The sequence below is a fragment of the Stigmatopora argus genome, chromosome 11 (assembly GCF_051989625.1).
Source record: "Stigmatopora argus isolate UIUO_Sarg chromosome 11, RoL_Sarg_1.0, whole genome shotgun sequence".
In the NCBI taxonomy this organism is placed as follows: Eukaryota; Metazoa; Chordata; class Actinopteri; order Syngnathiformes; family Syngnathidae; genus Stigmatopora; species Stigmatopora argus.
The window spans coordinates 16,731,113-16,756,173 of NC_135397.1; the positions used below are offsets into that span (position 1 = coordinate 16,731,113).

Consider the following 25,061-nt stretch of genomic DNA (forward strand, 5'->3'; position numbering starts at 1 on the left):
CCCAGGCCGGTCCTCACTCTATAGAGTTCGCATGTTCTCCCTGGGTTTGCGTGGGCTTTGTCCGGGTACTCCAGTTTCCTCTCACATCCCAATAGCATGCAGGGTAGGCTGTTTGAACACAATAAATTGCCCAAAGGTATGAGTATGAGCGTGGATGGTCGTTCGTCTCCTTGTGCCCTGCAATTGTCTGGCCACCCATTCAGGGTGCCCCCTGCCTGATGCCCCGAGTTAGCTGGGGTATGGTCCAATAGAACCCCCCCAACCCCTGTCCCATCTGAGGATAGGTTCAAACAGTGAATGAATATGTGATTGCTAATACTTTTAATACGTTTTTTGAAATAACCAAAAATAGTATTTACCTGATAAGAATTTTAAAAAACTTGCCCACTCTTGCCAGTGACGTCCCTGTTTGAATTCTTGCCCACTGTTGCGAGTGACGTCCCTTAAGGGGTTAATGTATTTTAAATTTTAACGTCAACATAAAACATCTAAATTCGCAATGAATAAATGTCTCTATCCTGCCTAGTACCCGCTGACGTAGCATCGAGACAACCCAGCGTAATGCATCTCGGACGGCCAATGACTGCATAGAAGACGACACTGTTTTTGGTCCGACCAATCGTAGGAAGCCGAAGCGACTTACTCTGGAAGTTTAGTACAACTTGTTTTGGTTTGGTTGTTTTGTTAGGGTGGCTACCCTTGCAGATGTTCTGGATTTTCAACAATGTGAAGTGTTGGCTGCGTTTGGTCCTAGAGAGATACCTCATCATTGTACTTGAAAGCAATGGGAATGTTTGAGTACACCGTTGGACAAGAAAGTCTTGTGACCGAGGCCACGGTGGCAGAGGTAACGTGGAAAGGTTAATGCTAACGTTAGTCCCATAGCTAATTGCTCCTAATTTCTTATTACATTTTTTTATCACCCTCCAACTACAAATTTGTTCAAGGTTTATTTCTACCCAACTTATATTTATTTATTGGTATGAGTGAAATGTATGAAATCTCGTCAAAACTAACTCGACAGCATGTTGCGTTTTCATAGCAATAAATATTTAGCAATCATTTCGTTTCAACTCATTACCTCCTATTGACGTACCAGATATGCTATAAAAAATAACTTTTTACGTTTGAAAACACATAACTAGTAAATTGCCATTATCAACACAAACTATGGCCACATATAAACAACATTTTTTATTGAAGTAACTGATTTTAAATGCCAGCACCTCCTGGTCGGAATGGATTAGAACATTAAAAGATGATCACTTCACGCTATCCACTGAGTTCAAATAGATTTTATATCTGAATTCCATTTCCACATTTTTTAAGTATACAACCACACATATACTTAAGAAATGCCCCTCGGTACTAAATTTCCAGGTTAGAAAATCTTGTTATATACAAATGAGTGCCCCAAGATATGAAAACGAGATCCAAGTTCTGAATGAATTAATGTTCTCATCTCATTTTCTGAACCGCTTTATCCTCATTAGGGTCGTGGGGGATGCTGGAGCCTATCCCAGCTGTCTCCAGGCCAGAGGCGGGGGACACCCTGAATCGGTGGTCAACCGATCGCAGGGCACAAGGAGACGGACAACCATGCACACTCACACCCATATCTAAGGGCAATTTAGAGTATCCAATCAGCCTACCATGCATGTTTTTGGAATGAGGGAGGAAACCGGAGTACCTGGAGGAAACCCACACAGGCCTGGGGAGAACATGCAAACTCCACACAGGTGGACATGACCTGGATTTGAACCCAGGACCCCAGAGCTGTGAGGCCGACGCGCTAATCACTCGCTCCACCGGGCCGGTAATGTTGTTAATGTTGTTGTTTGAATTCTTAATTTTATGTTTATTAGATGTATGTTCATATGGTCTCTGTCTTCCTCTTGTTCATCTGCGTTTCAATACGTAGACATTTTGTATGCTTGTTAATCATTTTAAGATATTAATACATCATTTTCTCTCGTTTTTGTGTTTCTCACATCTTTCATGCAAAATTGGGACAAGGGTTTAGTTGGTGGTTGTGTGAGGACTGAAACGCATTAGAGAATTTACATATAAAGTACTGCTCTATTTACGAAATTTTCATTCATTCAATTTCTGAACCACTTATCCTCACAAGGGTTGCGGGGGGTGCCGGACCCTATCCCATCTGACTTTGGGCCAGAGGCAGGGGACACCCTGTATCGGTGGCCAGCCGATCGCAGGTACAAGGAAAAGGACAACCATTCACAATCATAGGTTGGGGCAATTTAGAGTGTTCAATCAGCCTACCATGCATGTTTTTTGGAATGTGGAAGGAAACCAGAGTACCCATGGAAAACCCACGCTGCCTGAGGAGAACATACAAACTCCACACAGATTGACTAACCTGGATTTGAACCCAGGACCCCAGAGCTACGAGGCCAATGTGATAACCACTCAAGCTGCCTGGCCACCTCACACGACATTTTCAATTTAAGAAAAACGTTCTGAACCAATTAATTTCGTTAGTAGAGGTATGACTGTATTTATAAATCACTCAAGGGCAGTATAGTTTAAAATTCTTGTCTGAGGAAGTGAGATGAAGAACAGCATCCTGACGTGTATACAGTATTCCCTCGAATTGCGCGTATAATGTAGACCAGACATGGCCACGATAAACCGCGAAGTAGGATTACCCCTATTATTTCTCAAATTATTAATACCACGTTCTTCATCTTTATTGCCATCATAATTTTAGGGGAGGGCGGACCGGTGGGGCGAGTGGTTACCGCTTCGGCCTCACAGCTCTGGGATCCTGGGTTCAAATCCAGGTCACGTCCACCTGTGTGGAGTTTGCATGTTCTCCCCAGGCCTGCGTGGGCTTCCTCCGAGTACTCCAGTTTCCTCCCACATTCCAAAAACATGCATGGCAGGCTGATTGGACACTCTAAATTGCCCCTAGGTATGGGTGTGTGTGTATAGTTGTCCGTCTCCTTGTGCATTCAGGGTGTCCCCCGCCTCTGACAGCTGGGACAGGCTCCAGCACCCCCCGCGACCCTAATGAGGATAAAGAGGTTCAGAAAATGAGATGAGACATTTTTGGGGAAATTGAATTCCACTTCTCTCCCAGAGAGTTCTATTTTTGGACTCAGTGGTGTCCAGCCATTTTACGTGCCCAGAGAGCTCTATTTTCGGAAAAGGGCGATGGCATCTGCCGTAACGTCGACTGGAGCTTGCACTTTGAAGCATTTCTGGAAAACTTCACCCTCAGCTCCGCTACTCCAACGCTCCCGGTTGTCCGGCCCACCAGAGTGCTCTATTTTCCGGTAAGGGCGACAGCGTCCTCTCTAAGGTTGTCCTGGGATCGAATTTCTGAAAAATAATCCATCCTCACCGAGTCTCCCGGCTGTCCAGTCCGCTCAGAGAGCTCTATTTTTGGATAAGAGCAATGGCCTCTGCCCGGTGCATGCCATTTTTCTTCTTCGGAGCTGAGTTGAGTGACGGTCCCCTGTCTTCTACCATTTTTTTCTGAGTAGCAAGCGGAGGACAGGTAGGTGTCTTTCGCTTGCTACTTGTGTGATTTTTGACATTTTTATGAATATTTTTGATTTGGATACTTAATATAAAATAGTGCGATAGAGTGAAGCCACGAAGTGGTGAAGGATGAGAGTATATTCATTGGAGTAGCGCATGTTACCTTATTAGAATGGAACCCAGACTGCTTAATGTACTTAACTGATTTTCTGATCAGTTTGAACTTGAATTAACACAGAGTAGATCTATCATGAGGATCGAATGTTTCGCTGTCAGGAGACCCCAGAAGGGATAAGCCAAAAGTTGGTCATTATACAATGTAATCTAAAATCTGCATGTAATAGCTTTATATCCATTAGAGCATTTCATCTCACTTTCCTCCGCTTATCTAAAGTCGGGTCACAGGGGGCCGCAGCTTCAGCAGGGAAGGATAGACTTCCCTTCCCTAAGCCACATCGTCCAGCTCTTCCGGAGGTTCCCAAGGCGATTCCGGGCCAGCCGGGAGACATAGTCTCCACTGCGATAGAAAATAACTGAATGCAAATGAATCCGTTCCCACCCACTGAAAAATGACCACAACAGGATATTACAATGGAAAAACATTTTTATTTGGTCCAATACACCCAACCTACTCACACAGTAACAAATACCTATCTAGTGGTTATGATCATCAATACTAAAATCTGTCATTATTCACTACATACAGTAGCGGACGAGAGAGATAGAAAGCTCAGGAGAGAGACTTGATGGATGGCAACACACTCATAACATAACAAACTTTAAATTTTACTTACCGTAAAACCTCTTTTTGAGCGGCACCTCTATTTGAACGGCACCTCTAATAACAACAGCTATGTGTCACTTGATTTTCACGAGTGAATTTGTGCCTCTTTTTAAATAAACAAAAAAATGTACCGCATCTTCTCAAAATTCTGACCAGCTAGTTGAAAAATAGAGCGGCACCCTCTAATTGAATGGCACTACGGGGAATGTTTGAAAAATAGAACGGCATGAACGGTTGAAAATAAAGTTTGACCGAATTTGAGAGCATTTTGAGCCGTTTGGCGAATGGACGTGTATGTAGACGTTTTTTTGCCTTATCGCGACATCATCTCAGCATTTTACCGAGGAATTCACTCCCCTGGGCTCGGTTCTAATGTCCAAAGAGCTCCACTATTTGTATTTGATCATTAAATGCTGTTTTAGGATGGATTTGACCTGATTGCTGTCATTTCACGGCTCGGTTCTGCTACATCTGCCCGCCCAAGAGTGCTTATTCCCAGGCTGACATGCCCGCCCAAGAGTGCTTATTCCCGGGCTGCCATTGACGGTAGACTAATAAATTGAGAGTGATGAGCAGCAAAGGGAAATGAATAATTGATTTTTACTATAATTTGGACAACGCCGGCGGCGGGCCGGATTAAAAATCCTAACGGGCCGTATATGGCCCGCGGGCTGAGGTTGAAAAACTTGTACACACACGATCCGGGGGCGGGGCGAGGGCGCGAATCCCGTTTCGGCGAAACCTCCGTTCGGCGGAGCGTCCATTCGGCGACCTGTCCATCTGTCAAACGTCCGTCGGCGAATCATCCGAGTACCGAAGGCTCTCCATCTCGTTATGAATGTCAGTGCGCAGCTTGGAAATGATAGTTGATATAATGATAGTGTGATAGGGCGCAGTCTCATTTGCGGGTATATTTTCTGTTTTTTGTCAATACATTGGACGCCTTGTCCGATAGGGCGCTAGCATGACACTAGGCTAGCATATATTATGCTAGCTGCTAGCCTATGTCAGGCTTGGCACTAGCGTGTTTTTTTTTCAAAGACAGCACAAGCAAAACTTTTGAGTTTGATAATGCTTTATTGAGGTCAAAGGTACACTCTGATATAAATAGTTCGGCGTTTAACATGCTAGGCTCCACTGTCAGTGAGACACCGTTTGGGCGCATCAACCATTTTAGAGAAAATTTTAGACTTTTAAGTGCGCCCTATGGATGTGAAAAGACGGTAGTACGTGACCGGACGTTTGGTCGACGGACGTTCGGTCGACGGACGTTCGGTCGACGGACGTTCGGTCGACGGACGTTCGGTCGACGGACGTTCGGTCGACGGACGTTCGGTCGACGGACGTTCGGTCGACGGACGTTCGGTCGACGGACGTTCGGTCGACGGACGTTCGGTCGACGGACGTTCGGTCGACGGACGTTCGGTCGACGGACGTTCGGTCGACGGACGTTCGGTCGACGGACGTTCGGTCGACGGACGTTCGGTCGACGGACGTTCGGTCGACGGACGTTCGGTCGACGGACGTTCGGTCGACGGACGTTCGGTCGACGGACGTTCGGTCGACGGACGTTCGGTCGACGGACGTTCGGTCGACGGACGTTCGGTCGACGGACGTTCGGTCGACGGACGTTCGGTCGACGGACGTTCGGTCGACGGACGTTCGGTCGACGGACGTTCGGTCGACGGACGTTCGGTCGACGGACGTTCGGTCGACGGACGTTCGGTCGACGGACGTTCGGTCGACGGACGTTCGGTCGACGGACGTTCGGTCGACGGACGTTCGGTCGACGGACGTTCGGTCGGACGGACATTTCATCGAACGCACGTTTCGTCGTCGCCGGGTTCGCTCGCTCTCAAAATTATAATCATGAGAGAGAGAGAGTTTGTAATTACATTGACAATGTAAGAGCATTCGCTCGCCCCGCCCCCGGATTCGCTCGTATTGGCGTGTGTGTACATGAGAGAGAGTGAGTTTGTAATTGCATTGACAATGTAAGAGCATTAATATCTGAATATCTAATATCCAAATTATCAATAAGTTGCGTATTATTGGCGTGTGTGTACATGTTTCTCATCGCCGGATTCGCTCACTCGCCCCGCCCCCGGATTCGCTCGTATTGGCGTGTGTGTACACGTTTTTCAAGCTACGCCCCGCTGGCCATATACGGCCCGTTAGGCTTTTTAATCCGGCCCACCAACGTTGTCCAAATTACAGTAAAAATCAATTGTGGGTGATGGATCTGTCGTTGGTCAAGAAGATACTTGGAAGCGAGAGATTACCTGGATATTTAGATATTATATTAATGCTCTTACATTGTCAATGCAATTACAAACTCACTCTGTCTCATGATTATAATTTTGATAGCGAGAGATTACCTGGTTGATCGCTTTCAACAGTAAACTCTCTGTCTGTCTCTCCCTCTCTCTCTCTTATGATTATAATTTTGAGAGCGAGCGAACCCGGCGATGACGAAACGTCCGTTCGACGAAATGTCCGGCGGCGAATCCGTCGACAAAATGTCCGTTCGACAAAACGTCCGTTCGACGAAACGTCCGTTCGACGAAACGTCCGTTCGACGAACTGTCCGTCGACCAAACGTCCGTCGACCAAACGTCTTTCGCCGAAACGACCGGGTACCACGGCAGTCCCTTTATAGCATCATTAACATTGGGTTAATGAGCTTGCAAGTTGGTGGCGCGCACAGGTGCAGCGGCTCTATGTTCTCCAGTTTAGTGTTTTGTTTTCTCAATCTTATCGTTATTTCCGAGGCAAACTTTTTCTACAGTCACCAGGATTTAATTACTCTCGGGAGGAGATGCGATATATCCATCACAACAGATTACCAATGGACCTACAATATCCCGAGGACATCTCGAGACCACCGGGATCTCCGTGGATAGTCAGCCCACTCATAGTACGTCGGAGGCGGCGAAGGGAAAAAAGCAAAAGCGTGGATGCCGGGCGGGCCTAGCTGCTAAGCTAACAAAGCAACCACACTGAGCACCGCTTCCGAGTATCTATTTGACCAACGCCAGATCCATCACCCACAAAATGGACGATTTGGAACTTCAGCTTGCTACCAACAGCTTTGTCAGGAACTGCAACGTTATTTTCATCACGGAAACGTGGCTACACCCGCAAATCCCCGACGCCGCGGCATCGCTAGCTAGCCGGACGATATTCCGAAATGATCATTCGAAAGAATTATCAGGGAAAAGCAAAGGGGGGGGGGGGGGTATGCATGTTTATACACAATGAATGGTGCTGCAACAATAGGATTATTAACACTCACTGCTCCCCGGATTTAGAGCTCTTGGCAGTACGGTGAAGGCCCTTCTATCTACCTAGACAGCTAACGATTAGCACGGCACTTAGCCTCCTACTAGCGGCTGTAAACAAACAGCAGCTTGACCACCCCGATGGAGTCTTTATTGTCGCTGGTGACTTCAACAAAGCATGTTTAAAGACTGTTCTGCCTAAGTTTATCTACTAAGTAAAGTGTCACACCAGAGGAAAAAACTCTAGACCATGTTTATTCTAATATCAAACATGCTTATAGAGCCACACCCCTCCCTCACCTTGCTGGATCAGACCATCTCTGCCTGTCACTCACCCCCTCATACACCCCACTCCGGAAGCTAACAAGGCAACAAATAAAGATAATATAAACATGGCCCGAGGACGCCCTTTCCCAGCTGCAGGACTGTTTTTCCCGCACCATTTGGGAACTTTTTGAACACCACAACCTCCAGGACTACACGGACACTGTACTTTCCTACATCAAAAACCGCACAGACAACGTCACTGGTAATAAACGGATACAGGTTTTTCCTAACCAAAAACCCTGGATGACCAGTGAGACACAGGCACTCATCATATGCCGTAACACCGCCTTAAGGTCAGGGGACAAGGTACAAAACAGCGCTGCCAGAGCAGAGCTGAAGAGAGTCATTAAAAAGGCCAAGGCAGCATATACAAGGAAAATTGAGGAGCAGTTCACAGGAAATAACCCAAAGAAGATGTGGCAGGGAATACGACATATTACCAATTACAATGACAATAATGTGTCTGTTAACGCAGATGCCTCACTAGCAGAGGAACTGAACCGTTTCTTTGCCCGCTTTGAGACTGACAAATCAGACCCAGTCTCAACACATCCACCACCACCACTGCAGCAGTACACTGGAGCTTCAGGAACATGAAGTGAGACAGGTACTGCGGACTGTGAACACCAGGAAGGCTGCTGGCCCTGACGTATTACCTCTGAACGTGCTCAAAGCCTGTGCTGACCAGCTGACTGGTGTTTTCACAAAGATCTTCAATTGTTCCCTGCAACAATCCATTATCCCCTCCTGCCTGAAATCTGCCATCATTATCCCTGTCCCTAAAAAGCCAACCATTGACAGCCTGAATGATTATAGGCCTGTTGTACTCACGCCTGTGATAATGAAGTGCTTTGAAAAGTTGGTCGCCCGCCATATCAGGGATACAATCCCTCCCTCAGTTGACCCTCACCAGTTTGCCTATAGAGCAAATAGGTCCACTGAGGACGCCATCGCCGTAGCTCTACACACAGCACTGAGCCACCTGGAGCACCATGGGAACTACGTGAGGATGCTTTTCATTGACTATAGCTCAGCCTTCAACACTATAATACCGCCAATTCTGGCTGACAAACTCTCCCACCTTGGACTATCCTCTTCCATCTGCTACTGGATAAAGAACTTCTTAACCAACCGACCACAAACTGTTAGACTTGGTTCCCACCTCTCTTCCTCCATTAGACTGAGCACCGGCTCCCTGAAGGTTGTGTTCTGAGTCCTCTTCTGTACTCCCTGTACACATACGGCTGTACACCGACCCACCAGTCTAACTCCATCATTAAATTTGCCGATGACACCACTGTGTTCGGACTCATCTCAGGAGGGATGAGTCTGCTTACAGAGATGAGGTCAACAAACTGTCTTCGTGGTGTTTGGTGAACAATCTCACACTAAACACCACGAAAACTAAATAAATAATCTTGGACTTGCGCAAACGTAGCACAGATCTGGCCCCACTTCTCATAAATTGAGTATGCGTAGACAGGGTCCAGTCTTTCAAATTCCTAGGGGTCCACGTCACGGACAAGCTCTCCTGGTCTACCAACACCACGGCAGTGGTGAAGAAGGCCCAGAAACGACTCCATTTCCTGAGGGTACTCAGGAGGAACAACTTGGACACTGGTAACCTTCTATAGAGCCACTGTGGAGAGCATCCTGGCATACTGCATTACAGTGTGGTACGCTTAAAGCACAGCAGCAGACAGAAAGGGCATGCAGAGAGTGATCAACACTGCCCAGAAGATCATCGGCTGCTCTCTGCCCTCACTGCATGACATTGCCAGCCCTCGCTACCTCAGCAGAGCCAGGAACATTGTCAGGGACCAATACCACCCTGGTCACAACCTGTTCCAGCTGCTGCCCTCTGGCAGATGCTACAGGTCTCACCAAGCACAGACAAATAGACTTAAGGACAGTTTTTTTCCCACAGCCATCAGGACTCTGAACTTGCGTTAGCACGACACACAATCCCTTCTGTGCAATAACTTCGGGGTGTGCAATAACAATGTGCAATATCTTAGACTGTGCAATATTTTAGAATTTACCTAGCCGGGATGTGACTTTTTATACTTTTATATTACTACAGTGGTACCTCGTCATACGACCGTTCGTCATACGGAATGCTCGTCTTACGGGGGAAATTTCGATCGAATAATTCGCCCGTGATGCGGTCAAAATTTCGTGATGCGACAAAGCCAGGTTGCCATGGCATTTTTTTTGGCATATCTTTCGTGTATAACAATATTTACGAGCACCGGATGAGCTATTCAGACCAGGAAACGCACAACGCGCATGCGCGGGGAAAAGAGGGCTTTCTGGGTAATGAAGTATACTCGTGCTCGCAAAAGCATCCCCGGTAGCAACTCTATCATAGGCGCCGTTCGAGGGGATGCGAACACAGATGCTACAAGCTAAAAGGAGCCGCTAGCCAGCGCCCCCGAAGCTCCCATAAGCAACGGGGCGATCGCTGATAAAAGACTCTGCTCGTTGGCTGCTCATAAGAACATCGGGGGCACTGGCTCGCAACAGCATCCCCGGTAGCAACTCTATCATAGGCGCCGTTCGAGGGGATGCGAACACAGATGCTACAAGCTAAAAGGGAGCCGCTAGCCAGCGCCCCCGAAGCTCCCATGAGCAGCGGTGCGATCGCTGATAAGACTGCTGCTCGTTGGCAAGTGGTCGTGCGTTCTCCGATTGTGAGGACATTTGTGTGCATCATTTTCGGAATATTTTGAAGGGAATAGTACGACAGCAAACAGCCCATCGATAGCGAACGTGAGGGTGGAGTGTTGGTTCTGTTTACGAGTGCGTCGTGTGGAATACAAACCGAAGCCCCCCGCCCCTTTTGTGCGTCTCTCTCTCCCCTCGGCGAAATCCGCCCAATTTTAGTTAGATTAAACACTTTATTTCTATTAAACCACTCGTTATTTATTACTTTGTCAATATATGGCGAATTATAAGAAATAAAAAAAAAATTTCAATCCAATATCCTATTTTTGGTGTTTTTTTCAGAGAGTTGGAACGAATTAATTTGTTTCCCATTCATTTCAATGGGAAACTTTACCTCGAGTTACGAGAATCTTGTCATACGAGCTCAGTCCCGGAACGGATTAAGCTCGTATCTCGAGGTACCACTGTATTTGGTTTTTTTTAACTGGGGAAACGCACTTTGTGGAGTAGCACCACCAATTTTGTTACACGCAGCTGTGTATGATGACAATAAAGGCACTTGCCTTTTTTTTTCTCGTTGAGGAGGGTACATATTGTTGAGGCAATACCTCGTATTGGCGAGCCAGCTCAGTCACACGTACACCACTCATGTTTTCCTGTTACAGTCGTACCTCTACTTACGAAATTAATTGGTTCCAGAACTTTTTTTGTAACTTGAAAATTTGGCAAGTAGAGCAGTACTTTATATGTAAACATTGTAAACGTTGCCGGGCCTTCTGCTTGTTGGCTCGAATGGCCACAGCTGTCCTTGTTTGACGTCTGAGGTGGGTCTTCCTGGGAGCCATTTCCGGTGGATGTAAAGGTGGAGGGGGAGTGCAGTGCATTATTATTATTTTTTTATTTAAAAAAAATATATCGATTTTTATTTGCTCTGAAGAGGCCGCTGATCTTGCAAACTTAAATTTATATATAAATTTAGAAGACAGTTGCACTATAAAAAAATTCTCTTTTGAAAAATGGGTTAGATGAAAAAAGAAAATGTGAGTTACATGCATAGCACATAGTATCTTGACCTGGGAAACACCGCCATCGTGTGTCCAAGCAGGATTACTACCTCAGACCATTTTTCAAAAAATCTGATTTTTTTCAATTAGCGATTTTTGACACTTATCGGAAGAATTACGATACAAAACCAAGCTCAGAACACTCACTGATGTTTAAAGTAAAACCGTGTAAAGTTTTATGAAAATCGGTCCACCCATTCCAGAGAACGGAGGGTACAGACAAACCTACACACACACACAAACTTACATTTATATATAAGTGTAGATTCTCTAATTCGTTCCATGGTCCTCACACAACTACCAACTAAACCCTTTAAAATTGGTCAAAGTGTCCCAATTTTGTATGAAAGATGTGAGAAACAGAAAAATGAGAGAAAATTTTATGAAAATTATTTATTAATATCTTTAAATGAATAACAAGCATACAAAATCTATCGGTGTTGAAGCATGAAATGCGCAAGCGCATTTCCCTATAACCCGGTGGCGTCAGAAAACCGTCCACTTTGTAGTACATTTGAGACTTTTACGTGTGCCCTATGTGAGTTAATATGTTCCCTATGTATGTAAATATATGCCCCGTTGCATTTCTACATTTTTTTAATCGCTTAATAAGGGGAATTGCAATCATTAATAAGGGGAGCATTTAGCCGAGGTGGACAGGGCATGATATGCGCACGCGCATTCCCCTTTGACACGTTGCGTCAGAAAGCTGTGCCTTTTGTAAATTTTTGACTTTTATGTGTGCCCTATGTGAGTAAATATGTTCCCTATATGTGTAAATATACACCGTGTTGCATTTCTGTGTTTTTTTAATAGCTTAACAAGGGGAATTGCGGGAGCATTTAGCCGAGGTGGACAGGGCATGATATGTACACGAGTATTCCCCTTTGACCAGTCGCGTCAGAACGCCGTGCATTTTGTAGTAAATTTTAGACTTTTATAGTGAGGATAAAGCAGTTCAGAAAATGAATGAATGAACGTGTGCCCTATGTGTGTGTGTTTGTAAATATGTACTGCGTTGAATTTGTACGATTTTTCTCGCTTAATAAAGGGAATTGCAATCATTAATAAGGGGAACATTTAGCCGAGGTTGACAGGTATGTAAGAGAGAATCTTGAAACATGGGAGGTGCTTGTTGTGAGACAGCCAATGAGAGCCCAGTAGAATGTAGCGAGGTTCTAAAGTGAGAATCAATGCATCCGCGACAATATTTTCAAAATAAAATAACGGATAAGTAAATGCTTTTTGGGGGATACCGTAACTTTGATCTTTTTCTTTTCTTGAGGCATTCATTTGCATATAAAAAGCTTTCGTAACCTGGAAATTTTGTACCTAGAGGCATTCGTAAGTGGAGGTATGACTGTATTTTGTGTTTAATATTGATTGTCATCATACACTCTTTCTTCTCACTACTCTTCATTGCACCAGCTTGCTTTGTACCCATTGTTTTTACCTTAGTTCTCCACTGATTAATGCAAAAAAACACGTAAAAAATGCAACCAGTATGACCGCTGGTTGTAGATATATTTAGACGAGGGAGATGCAGCGAGAAAGACAAAGCGATGCTGTTCACATAAGAAGCCTCCTGCATACTCGACCACCCGGACGGCCGCATCGAAAACCATCTCGTATGCTCGTATTTCAAATTGTTCTCATATCTCAAGGCACAAATTTGCTCGGCATTTTCCTCGTATCTCAAATTTCTCGTTAGTTGGGACACTCGTATGTCAAGGTATTACTGTAGAGCAGGGGTGGCTAACTCCGGTGCTCGAGAGCCCCTATTCAATCTGTTTTCTATATCTCCCTCCTCCACCACACCGGAATCAAATGATCAACTCATCAGAAAGCTGTCCAGAAGCTTGAAACCGATCCAGATTATTTGATTCAGGTTTGTTGGTGGAGGGAGATATGGAAAACAGACCAGAAAAAGCAGGGATGCAATACTGAGGCTATAAAACCGGACCATGTTAACGCCACGGCTGCACCTATTTATTCTGTCCATAAAGGTTATTAACAGAATCGTGACATAAGGCAGCCTTGGCAGAGTCCAACCCCCCACTGGAAAGGAATCCAACTTACTGCCGGGTATGCGCACCAGAATCTGACACCGGCGCTATAGGGACCAGACCCTACAGTGGGGCAAATAAGTATTTAGTCAACCACCAATTGTGCAAGTTATCCTACTTGAAAATATTAGAGAGGCCTGTAATTGTCAACATGGGTAAACCTCAACCATGAGAGACAGAATGTGGAAAAAAACCCAGAAAATCACATTGTTTGATTTTTAAATAATTTATTTCCAAATTAGAGTGGAAAATAAGTATTTGGTCACCTACAAACAAGCAAGATTTCTGGCTGTCAAAGAGGTCTCACTTCTAACGAGGTCTCCAGTCGTTACCTGTATTAATAGCATCTGTTTTAACTCAATATCGGAATCTGCAATAGGTAAAACGCTTGGTGTTAAGAAAATCAACTGTGGGAGCAATGATTAGAAAATGGAAGACATACAAGACCACTGATAATCTCCCTCGATCTGGCCCGTAATTGTCAACATGGGTAAACTTCAACCATGAGAGACAGAATGTGGAAAAACCCACAGAAAATCACATTGTTGGATTTTTAAAGAATTTATTTGCAAATCATGTGGAAAATAAGTATTTCTGTAACTCTTCACAAGCATTTCACGCACTGTTGCTGGTATTTTGGCCCATTCCTCCATGCAGATCTCCTCTAGAGCAGTGATGTTTTGGGACTGTCGTTGGGCAACACAGTCTTTCAATTCCCTCCACCAATTTTCTATGGGGTTGAGATTTGGAGACTTCTTACGAAGCACTCCTTTTTTGCCCTGGCTGCGTGTTTGGGATCATTGTCATGCTGAAATACCCAAGCCACGTCTCATCTTCAATGTCCTTGCTGATGGAAGGAGATTTTCACTCAAAATCTAACGATACATGTCCCCATTCTTTCTTTCCTTTACACAGATCAGTCGTCCGGGTCCCTTTGCAGAAAAACAGCCCCAAAGCATGATGTTTCCACCCCCATCCTTCACAGTGGGCATGCTGTTCTTTGGATGCAATTCAGTATTCTTTCTTTCCCAAACACGAGAACCTGTGTTTCTATCAAAAAGTTCTATTTTGGTTTCATCTGACCGTAACATATTTTCTCAGTCCTCTTCTGGATCATCCAAATGCTCTCTAGTGAACCGCAGATGTGTACTGGCTTCAGCAGGGGTACATGTTTGGCCTTTGTTACTGTGATCCCAGCTCTCTGTAGGTCATTCACTAGGTCCCCCCGTGTGGTTCTGGGATTTTTGCTCACCGCTCTTATTATCATTTTGACGCCACAGGGTGAGATCTTGCATGGAGCCCCAGATCGAGGGAGATTATCAGTGATCTTGTATGTCTTCAATTTTCTAATAATTGCTCCCACAGTTGATTTCTTTACACCAAGCGTTTTACCGATTGCAGATTCAGACTTCCCAGCCTGGTGCAGGTCTAAAATTGTGTCTCTGATGTCCTTCGACAACTCTTTGGTCTTGGATATAGTGGAGTTTGGAGTGTGAGAGACTGAGATTGTGGGCAGGTGTCTTTTATACCGATAATGAGTTAAAACAGATGCTATTAATACAGGTAACGATTGGAGACCTCATTAGAAGTTAAACCTCTTTGACAGCCAGAAATCTTGCTTGTTTGTAGGTGACCAAATACTTATTTTCCACTCTAATTTGGAAATAAATTCTTTAAAAATCAAACAATGTGATTTTCTGTTTTTTTTTCTTTCACATTCTGTCCCACATGGTTGAGGTTTACCCATGTTGACAATTACAGGCCTCTCTAATCTTTTCAAATAGGAGAACTTGCACAATTGGTGGTTGACTAAATACTTATTTGCCCACTGTATTTGTTACTTTGTGAGTGTAGGTGGTGAATTAGAACAATTAAAACATGTCTTCCCATTATAATATGCTATTTTAGGTGTTTTTTTAAAGGGTGGGAATGGATTAATTAGTTTTAGAAAATTTTATTAAAATACGAGCTCGGTCCCAGAACGCATTAAGATCATATCTCGAGGTATTACTGTACAGTAAACCAGCGAGCGCTGTTAGCATCGTAGTCCACAATTGTTGCAAATATTCGGCATGTTTTTGCTGAAGATAAACTCAAGCGGCTTATTAGCGTGATTGGCGTGTAATGTCTTTAAATGAGTACAGTAATCCCTCCATTAATGTAGACCAGACATGGCCGCGATAAACTAAAAACCGCAAAGTAGGGTCACCCCTATTTACAAAAAAATATATATATAATAATTATTATTTTTTTACTTCAGTGCTGAGTCCTAGTAGCAAGCGAAGGACAGCGGAGTTGCTTCCATATGCAAGTTTCAGCGTGAATTTTCACATTTTATGAATTTACAAAAAATAAAAAAATTCCCACAGAAAAAAAATCTGCGATTTAGTGAAGCCGCGATATTCGAGGGATTACTGTACTAATTTTGGGGGGTTAATTTTTTAACAGGAAACTTACCGGTCTTTCCTCATCTCCTACCGAAATAACGAGCGTTAAATACACATCTCATCATATTTCCTCTTTTTGACTTTCGGGTGATTTATGTTTGAGTCACTATCTGCGTTGCTCTCTGCCTTTTTTCCGTCCCTGTAAAACAAAACAATTTTTTCCATAATTCGCTGACTTGCTGGATAGTTCTGCTCTGCTATATGTTCTTCTTTTGTGCCCTACTCCCTGGACGAACTCTGACAGTGAGTGCACCACTGCTATCCACCATGTCAATGTGTTTTTTAAATCACAAGACCCCAGGTATCACAGTTCTGAGTGGGTTCAATCCTATTTTCGGACCAGCCTGTGTGGATCTTGCGTGGGGTTTTCTCCGGGTACTCCAGTTTCCTCTCACGTTCCAAAAACATGTTTTGCATACGGTTTGAACACGGGAGAAATCAAATTGAGTCAAATAAAAGAATAAACACAGTCTGCAATTTAGATATTATTGGGAGTTGACTGAACTTTAATGATATGTGCGAAAATCCTAATATTTTCCAATCAAGAGCATCCTAATATTTTGACTTGACATCAAGAAAATCTATGGCTCAATAGACTAATGGTTATCATGTTCGCCTAACACGCGAAAGGTCCGCACTTTGAAACTGGATGGAAACAAGTCTCTTGCTGCGTGGGTTCGATCTCACCTTCCTCTTTGGAACTTGCATTATTGATTGAAGTCAAACATTTGTTTCAAAAGTGATGGAACATCTGGACAACTTTGACATGACATCATAGCAAATCTCACAAACCGTCACAACACAAAATTGTTTTTCTTTTTGCATTCACAGGAGAAGTTGGTGTGCATAGGCTTTACCAACCAGAGCTATACTTGTGCATCTGGTCACTGCTGTGGAGAAACACAGTGCTGCAGCTACTACTACGAATTATGGTGTAAGTAACTTTCTTCTTGAGTAAATCAAACAATATGTGAGTAAAACATCTATATGTTATCTGCGCTGCCTATCATCACAAGGGTCACCGATGAGCTAGATCAGGGTTACTCAATACGTTGATCGCCAAAGTACTCTCGCTAGATCGCATCAGAGTAAGATTTGAATCAGTCTGTTGGTTCCCTTTTGGTTCTGAAAGATGTCTCATTTGTTCCGCGACTTCGCATTGTGCCCAGCACAATACAGTGATACGTTGAGATACGAGCTTAAAGCGTATCTCAAATACATGTTTCCCATAGAAATTGGCTAAATGCAAATTAATCCGTTCCCACTCTCTGAAAAAACACCAAAAACAGTAAATTACAATGGAATGGTGTGAACGTTTGGAAAATGGACTAAAGCCATGGATCGAACACAATTTAACAGCAAGGAGGAACAGCTTTGCGAACGGCTTGGGTGTGATGAATGTCGGATGGCCGCCGACATATTGGTTTCCATACAAAGGCAGGCAGCGTCACATGAGTTACATGACGATTTGGAATGGATGGTCCATGCCTGGGCGAAAGTGCTGGCGAGCCCTGTAGTTTGAGCTTTCGTCAAATTACTATTACGAAACCCCACGACGAACACGCTGACCCTGACCATGTTATGGAAGCCATTGTTGGCCAACTTTTTATGTCAGATACAGAAGATGAGGTATTTGACAGATTTGTAGATGTTTGAATACTTTGAATTAGATTTTCGCGAATATACATAACATCAATAAAACAAAATCAAACTCAGTGTTGCTCCTGTTGCCCTTTTTAAATCGTACGCTAGCATGCATGCTATGTGCTATGCTGTGTGTCATGCTTGCACATAGCATGCAGGCTATGTGCTATGCTGGGTGTCATGCTAGCACAACCATAGCAGCGCGCCCTTTCAAATGAAGCGCCCTATGTATTGACAAAAACCAGAAAATACACTCGCAACTGGGCGGCCCGGTGGAGCGAGTGGTTTGCGCGTCGGCCTCACAGTTCTGGGGTCCTGGGTTCAAATCCAGGTCACGTCCACCTGTGTGGAGTTTGCATGTTCTCCCCGGGGCTGCGTGGGTTTCCTCAGGGTACTCTGGCCTCTGACCCGGAGTCAGGTGGGATAGGCTCAAGCACCCCCCACGACCATAATGAGGATAAAGCGGTTCAGAAAATGAGATAAGAAACACTCGCAATGGAGACTGCGACCTTTAGGGCGGTGCGTTTTATAGGTGTGAAAATACGGTAACTTAAATGACCTTATATTACTATGCGTACACTTAAAAATAAGTTTTAATCTTACGTTACACTAAGCATAAACCTTTTTGTGCGCTAACCGAGTTTTAATGTATTCCACCGCGGCTTTCGGAACTTGCTGCTTCTCCATGCCTGAGAATAGTGTGTATCCCAGTTCTCCCGCTAACTGTTTATCTTTTATCCACATTATAGTAAAAGAAGACTCTCCATCTTGATACCCTTTACAGTAATCCTTCAAATATTGCGGATTCAACTTTTGTGGATTCACTTCATCGCACATTGTTTTCTGCTAGTTTCCTGTACAGTGGTACCTCTACATACAAGCAACTCTACACACGAGCATTTCAAGATACGAGGAAAATTTTGAGCAAATAATTATCTCTGGATACGAGAAAAAATTTGAGATGCGAGAAAGCCAGGTGGCCAAGACATGAGAGGCTGTTTATCATTGTAGCGCACTGTCTTTTTTATCGCATCTCTTTCGTGTATAACAGATATCTACGAGCACAGTTTTTTTCTGTCACTCAGCGCGAATGCCGGAGCGATCGCTAACACGAGCAGTATAGTATATTACTTCTAGTTGGCTGCTCATAAGAACATCAGGGGCACTGGCTCTCTCCCCCGCTACTCCTTGTGTAATATCTCTGGTCGCAACTACCTTTTTGTAACGTCTTTGCGAGCACTGAGCGGAGCGTTGCATTTTTTCTGCTTCATCCAGAACGTGAAGCTGAACCTTCTCCAAAGAGGGCTGCCTTTCAATGTCCTCCTCCTATTGGACCGTGCCCGAGGACACGCCCCCGACCTCCATTACGACTAGGTTCAAGTGGAGTTTCTGTCCCCCAACAACACTTCACTGATACAACCTATGGATCAGGGGGTTATCCGTGCATTCAGGGGCCCTGTACACAAAATCCACAATGCACTGACTTGTTTCATCAATTGACCAAGGCAATCAGAACAGCAGCACCAAAGACTGTTGATGCAAATACAACATTGCCACATACCTGACGGACATCCAGAATCCAATTAAGAACATGAAAGAGAAGACCATAATTTCCGTCTCGAAAGGTTTGTGGCCCCAAAAAATCACTGAGGACTTAAAGGGGTTTACCCCTGAGGAGATTCAGGACTCCGCTGTTGACGAGGCAGTGGAGCTGGCTCAGTCAGTAGCCACCGAAGGATTTTCGGACATGACAGCGCAGGAAGTTAAAACGCTGCTCGAGAGCCACTCAACACTCTCAAATGATGAAAACCTCATCGAAATGATGCAGTCGGCTAGTGAAGAAGAAGAGGCAGTGGGCAACGACGAGGACGAGGATGAAGAACGTGGTCTTTCATTAAAAATTCTACAGGAAATCTTCGACAAGGCATGCGATTTACAACAACGGGTCCAGGAGATTGAAGAAAACATGGTCAAAGCCATCGAATTTGCTAATCGTTTGGACGGTGTCATGTCTTTGTACAAAAACATACTTGTACAAAAAAACAGCAGACATAACTCCCCATCACGATGTTCCTTGTGCGCCGAAAACCTGTTACGGGAGTTCCTCCTACTGCCCCAACGGTGCCCCCTGAAGATTCAGGCAGCGAGGACTTGGACTAAAACAACCATAAACCTATTTTTTTTAGGATTAAAACAACTTTAAATTAAATCAACCTTTGCGTAACACAAATGAACCCATTATTACTATTATTAAATTGCAAAGATATTTGCAAAAAGTGCCATTAATCCAATTAACTGATTAAGCAGAGTAACTTATGAGCAAGTGAAAATAGTTCCTCTATGTTTGATTATAAAAAAAGGGTTATTGTGAGTTTTAGTCCATGTCCTCTACGTCAGGTTCGAGAGGCATTGGATCATCAATGGAATCTTGAGGAGGCGCCATGGGAGCAGCAGGAGGAGCTGGCACCCGCAGCAGCTCCTACCACTCTGAAAAAGTGGCACTGACCGAGGCACTCCTGGCTGAGGGAAACAGCAGACTGGCAGACATCAATCATCCTCAGTGACTGCAAATCTGTTAGGTTTAAACACCAGACATTTGTATCACCAATATGAAAAGAGGAAATCACAGAGAATTGAGGTTATTTTATTTTAAAAATGAGAGGGTCTCAGGACCGTTCGCGTCTCAGTCCTTCGACACACTCTGAAGAAAATCTCCTCCTGCCAAGTCTCTTATTGTGTTTTGGGAGTGTCCAAGTTACAGGAAGTTTCAAGCAAACAAAAGGAGAAGATTTCTCTCCCAGTTACAAAAGGTTCTTTGATCATTACCATATGCCCCTTCAAGATAACATCTTTATAGTCTCCTTCCCGATATCCTGCAACTCTCACACAATAGTTCAGACAGGCGTCGGCCCCCACGGGTAGTTCCTCTTTGTTGAATAAGGTGAAACTCCCCAGGGCCCAAGACACTCTAATTCTATTAACTAACATTTTGACAGTCATACCAGAATCAGGATAACTTATATACAATAATTCCAACAAAATCACTGCTGGTCCAAGCTATGGGAAACCCCCACACGCAAGACCCCGCCATCCGGAGACTGCAGGGTGACATCGCCCTTTTCCCTCCGCCTAAGCGACTACAGCTACTGTGGATCCCGGGCCACTGCAACATATGCGGTAACGACCTGGCCGATGCCCTAGCTAAACTTGGCTCGTCAGATGACCAAACCCATACCTCCCCGGACGCAGCCACAAGACGTGCCATCATTCAACGTGAAGATCACTCCCCCCTCTCCCACCCCCGCCTTTTGCAGACCTACACTACGAAAGTCACAGAGGAAGAACTTACCCTATCGAAAGGAGACCGCACAGACCTGATTCGTTTCCGCAGTGGACACCACCCCCTGCTCCTCCGTTGGCTCCACCTTGTGGGGAAATCCGACTCGGATCGCTGCCGCCTGTGCGACGAGGAAACAGAGTCGTCTGAACACCTATGCTCCGCTGTCCGGCCTTAATGACCGAACGCTACCATCGCGGCCTGGGCAACTCCCTGGATGAACTAATCTGTGTTCCAGTGGCAGCTCTAGCGCTGCTGAGGGTAATCCTCATGCGCCTAAGGTGAAAAAGAAGAAGAAGAAGAAGAAGAAGCAGGAGGAGCTTCTTTCTTTCTTATATTTAGGTTTTTAGCGCACCATGTTGTCATCAGTCTTCTGGAGACGTTGCAAACTGGGTTCCATATTGAAGATCCAATCTTCTGAGAACCTTCTATAGAACCACTGTAGAGAGCATCCTGGCGTACGGCATCACAGTGTGGTACGCTGGAAGCACGGCGGCAGACAAAAAGGCCATGCAGAAAGTGATTAACACTGCCCAGAGGATTGTCGGCTGCTCTCTGCCCTCACTTGAAGACATTGCCAGCCCGCGTTACCTCAGCAGAGCCAAGAACATCATAGGGGACCCTTACCACCCTGGTCACAATCTGTTCCAGCTGCTGCCCTCTGGCAGACGCTATAGGTCCCACAAAGCTCGGACAAATAGGCTTAAGGACAGTTTTTTCCCCACATCCATCAGACATCTAAACTCGCGCTAACATATCCCCCCTTCCCTTCTGCGGCATATGAATAGATGTTTGGTTGGTGATCTGCCTCCTACTAGCTGACTTGAAGGAAGGTAAGTGGCAGACAGTGTGCGGTAATCGAGAGGTAAGCGACCTGTATCCACAACAGCGGAATGACAAATTACAAGTCCGTAACTTACACTTATTTAGGTCTTTTGCCGATTAAACGTAGCTTATGGAGAAGCACCATCAATTTCGTCACACGCAGTTTCTGCGTGTGATGACAAGTAGGCTTTTGTGTTGTGGTAATGACGACATGGCCTATGTCCGATTATTATTATTATTAGATCTCCTGCAGATGTCTCATCATGCCAGCTTCACGGCCGTATCTACAGCGTAAATCCCTCATAATGCTGGTTCATTTTTTTTATTCATAGTGGTTATGACTCCTTACTGTCCTAGGAAAAGGATATTGTGGCCGTCTGTTTGCCTCTTCTTTCTTGGTAAAACACACGGTAGATTCATTTATGCCACAATGGCATGCTACGTCCCTTAGCATAGTCCCTGTCACCTGTCGGTCATTGTCATCATGTCTCGTTTTTCCTGGGCTCATTGGATGCCAGGACACTTAGGAGGCATTTTCAACAAATAAGGAGTTGACAAGTGATTTAAAATGCAGGCTCTAAACAGCATGTGACATCATAGGTACACACAAAAGGGAAATCCAACATACCAGTCTCTATTAATTGCATTCCAACTCAAGTGTCTAATCATATAGTTATATTCCTTGCCATTAAATTTAATTCTCAATTTATTTATGTATTATTATTATTATTGCTTGTTCGGGATTCTGCAGACAGAAAAGTCTCTTTATCCAATGTTCTACACTAGGGGTGCTCAGACTTTTTACTTTTCAAGTAGCCAACCTCCTGCGATCTACCATGTTAAAGCTGCCAACCTCCCAGGGGTATCGGCACAGAGGTTGGACAGAGGGCAGTTCAGACGCGTCTGATGATCAACGAAGGGCACCGAAATGAAGCTATTTAGCATCAAAGGAAAGCCTTTGCAAGCAGCTGTGAGAAGTTGTGAATATTAGTCGAGGCTGTCGGCACCACAGTCAGATCCTTATGAGATCCTAACAATAATTGTTAAATGAGTCAGATATGCATGTTCGAACAAAATGTAAGTACACTAATCCCTCGATTTTCGCGAATAATGTAGACCAGACATGGCCGCGATAATCTAAAAACCGCGAAGTAGGATCACACTTATTATTACTACCATAATACATGTTTCCGCACCTATACAAAAAACAGTACAAGACAAGCACAATTGTCAGTGTATTGCATACAGTGGGGCAAATAAGTATTTAGTCAACCACCAATTATGCAAGTTCTCCTACTTGAAAAGATTAGAGGCCTGTAATTGTCAGCATGGGTAAACCTCAACCATGAGAGACAGAATGTGTAAAAAAAAACGAAAATCACATCCTTTGATTTTTAAAGAATTTATTTCCAAATTAGAGTGGAAAATAAGTATTTGGTCACCTACAAACAAGCAAGATTTCTGGCTGTCAAAGAGGTCTAACTTCTAACAAGGTCTCCACTCGTTACCTGTATTAATAGCATCTGTTTTAACTCAATATCGGAATCTGCAATAGGTAAAACCGTGACCAGACATTTCGTCGACGGACGCTTCGTCGCCGGACGCTTCGTCCCTGGACGGTTCGTCGACCGGACACTTCGTCGACGGACAATTCGTCGCCGGACACTTCGTCGCCAGACAGTTCGCCTAACCTTAACCACTATTAAAAACAAAGGAAATTGACATATTCTTTATTAAAGAAAATAAAACAGCAAAAACTCGCTCAACAAAACAAACACTAATATTTGGGCGTGTGCGTACTAAATGGGCTCGTCTAAACGGTTCCTACGTTAAACGGTTCCTACGTTGAGCGCTCCATTTTTAAAATAAAAGGCAATAAATAAAATTATTTTATTAAAAAGAAGACAAAGGAAATTCACATACAGTGGTACCTCGAGATACGAGCTTAATCCGTTCCAGGACTGAGCTCATATGACAAGATTCTCGTAACTCGAGCGGAAGTTTCCCATTGAAATGAATGGGAAACAAATTAATTCGTTCCAACTCTCTGAAAAAAACACCAAAAACAGGATATTGGATTGAAAAAAATGTTTTATTTCTTCTAATTCGCCATATATTGACAAAGTAATAAATAACGAGTGGTTTAATAGAAATAAAGTGTTTAATCTAACTAAAATTGGGCGGATTTCGCTGAGGGGAGAGGGGCACAAAAGGGGCGGGGGGCTTCGTTTTTTTTTTCCACACAACGCACTCGTAAACGGAACAAACACTCCACCCTCACGTTCGCTATCGATGGGCTGTTTGCTGTCATACTATTCCCTTCAAAATATTCCGAAAATGATGCACACAAATGTCCTCACAATCGAATAACGCACGACCACTTGCCAACGAGCAGCAGTCTTTTATCAGCGATCGCGCCCCAGCTCATGGGAGCTTCGGGGGCGCTGGCTAGCGGCTCCTTTTAGCTTGTAGCATCTGTGTTCGCATCCCCTCAAACGGCGCCTATGAAAAAATGCCATGGCCACCTAGCTTGGTCGCATCACGAAATTTTGACCGCATCACGGGCAAATTATTCGATCGAAATTTCCCCCGTAAGACGAGCATTTTGTATGACGAGCGGTCGTATGACGAGGTACCACTGTATTCTTTATTAAAGAAAATAAAACAGCAAAAACTCGCTCGACAACACAAACACTAACATTTGGGCGTGTGCGTACTAAATGGGCTCGTCTCTAAACGGTTCCTACGTTGAACGCTCCATTTTTAAAATAAAAGGCAATAAATAAAATTATTTTATTAAAAATGTTATTAAAAAGAAGACAAGGGAAATTCACATATTCTTTATTAAAGAAAATAAACCAGCAAAAACTCGCTCGACAACACAAACATATTAACATTTGGGCGCGTGCGTATTAAATGGGCTCGTCTCTAAACACTCTACGCACGAAACGGTTCCTACGTTGAGCGCTCCATTTTTAAAATAAAAGGCAATAAATAAAATTATTTGATTAAAAATGTTATTAAAAAGAAGATAAAAGAAATTCACATATTCTTCGCCGCCGTCCTTTTTTTTGCTTGGTATTCCCATAGGTATCGTGTATACAGACTAGAT

The 25,061-nt window shown here is 44.2% G+C and overlaps 1 protein-coding gene across 2 annotated transcripts in view; it reads left to right on the forward strand.

The window, feature by feature from the left end:
* Positions 1-525: 525 nt before the first annotated feature.
* Positions 526-25,061, forward strand: part of LOC144084519 (WW domain-binding protein 1-like) — a 38,257-nt gene continuing 13,721 nt past the window's right edge. Inside the window, exons 1-3 of one of the 2 annotated variants that reach the window (XM_077613043.1) lie at positions 526-609; positions 689-847; positions 16,975-17,077. In XM_077613043.1, coding sequence (XP_077469169.1) covers positions 785-847; positions 16,975-17,077 — 166 coding nt within the window. In that variant the 5' untranslated portion in view covers positions 526-609; positions 689-784. The other variant, XM_077613041.1, reaches the window with a different exon arrangement.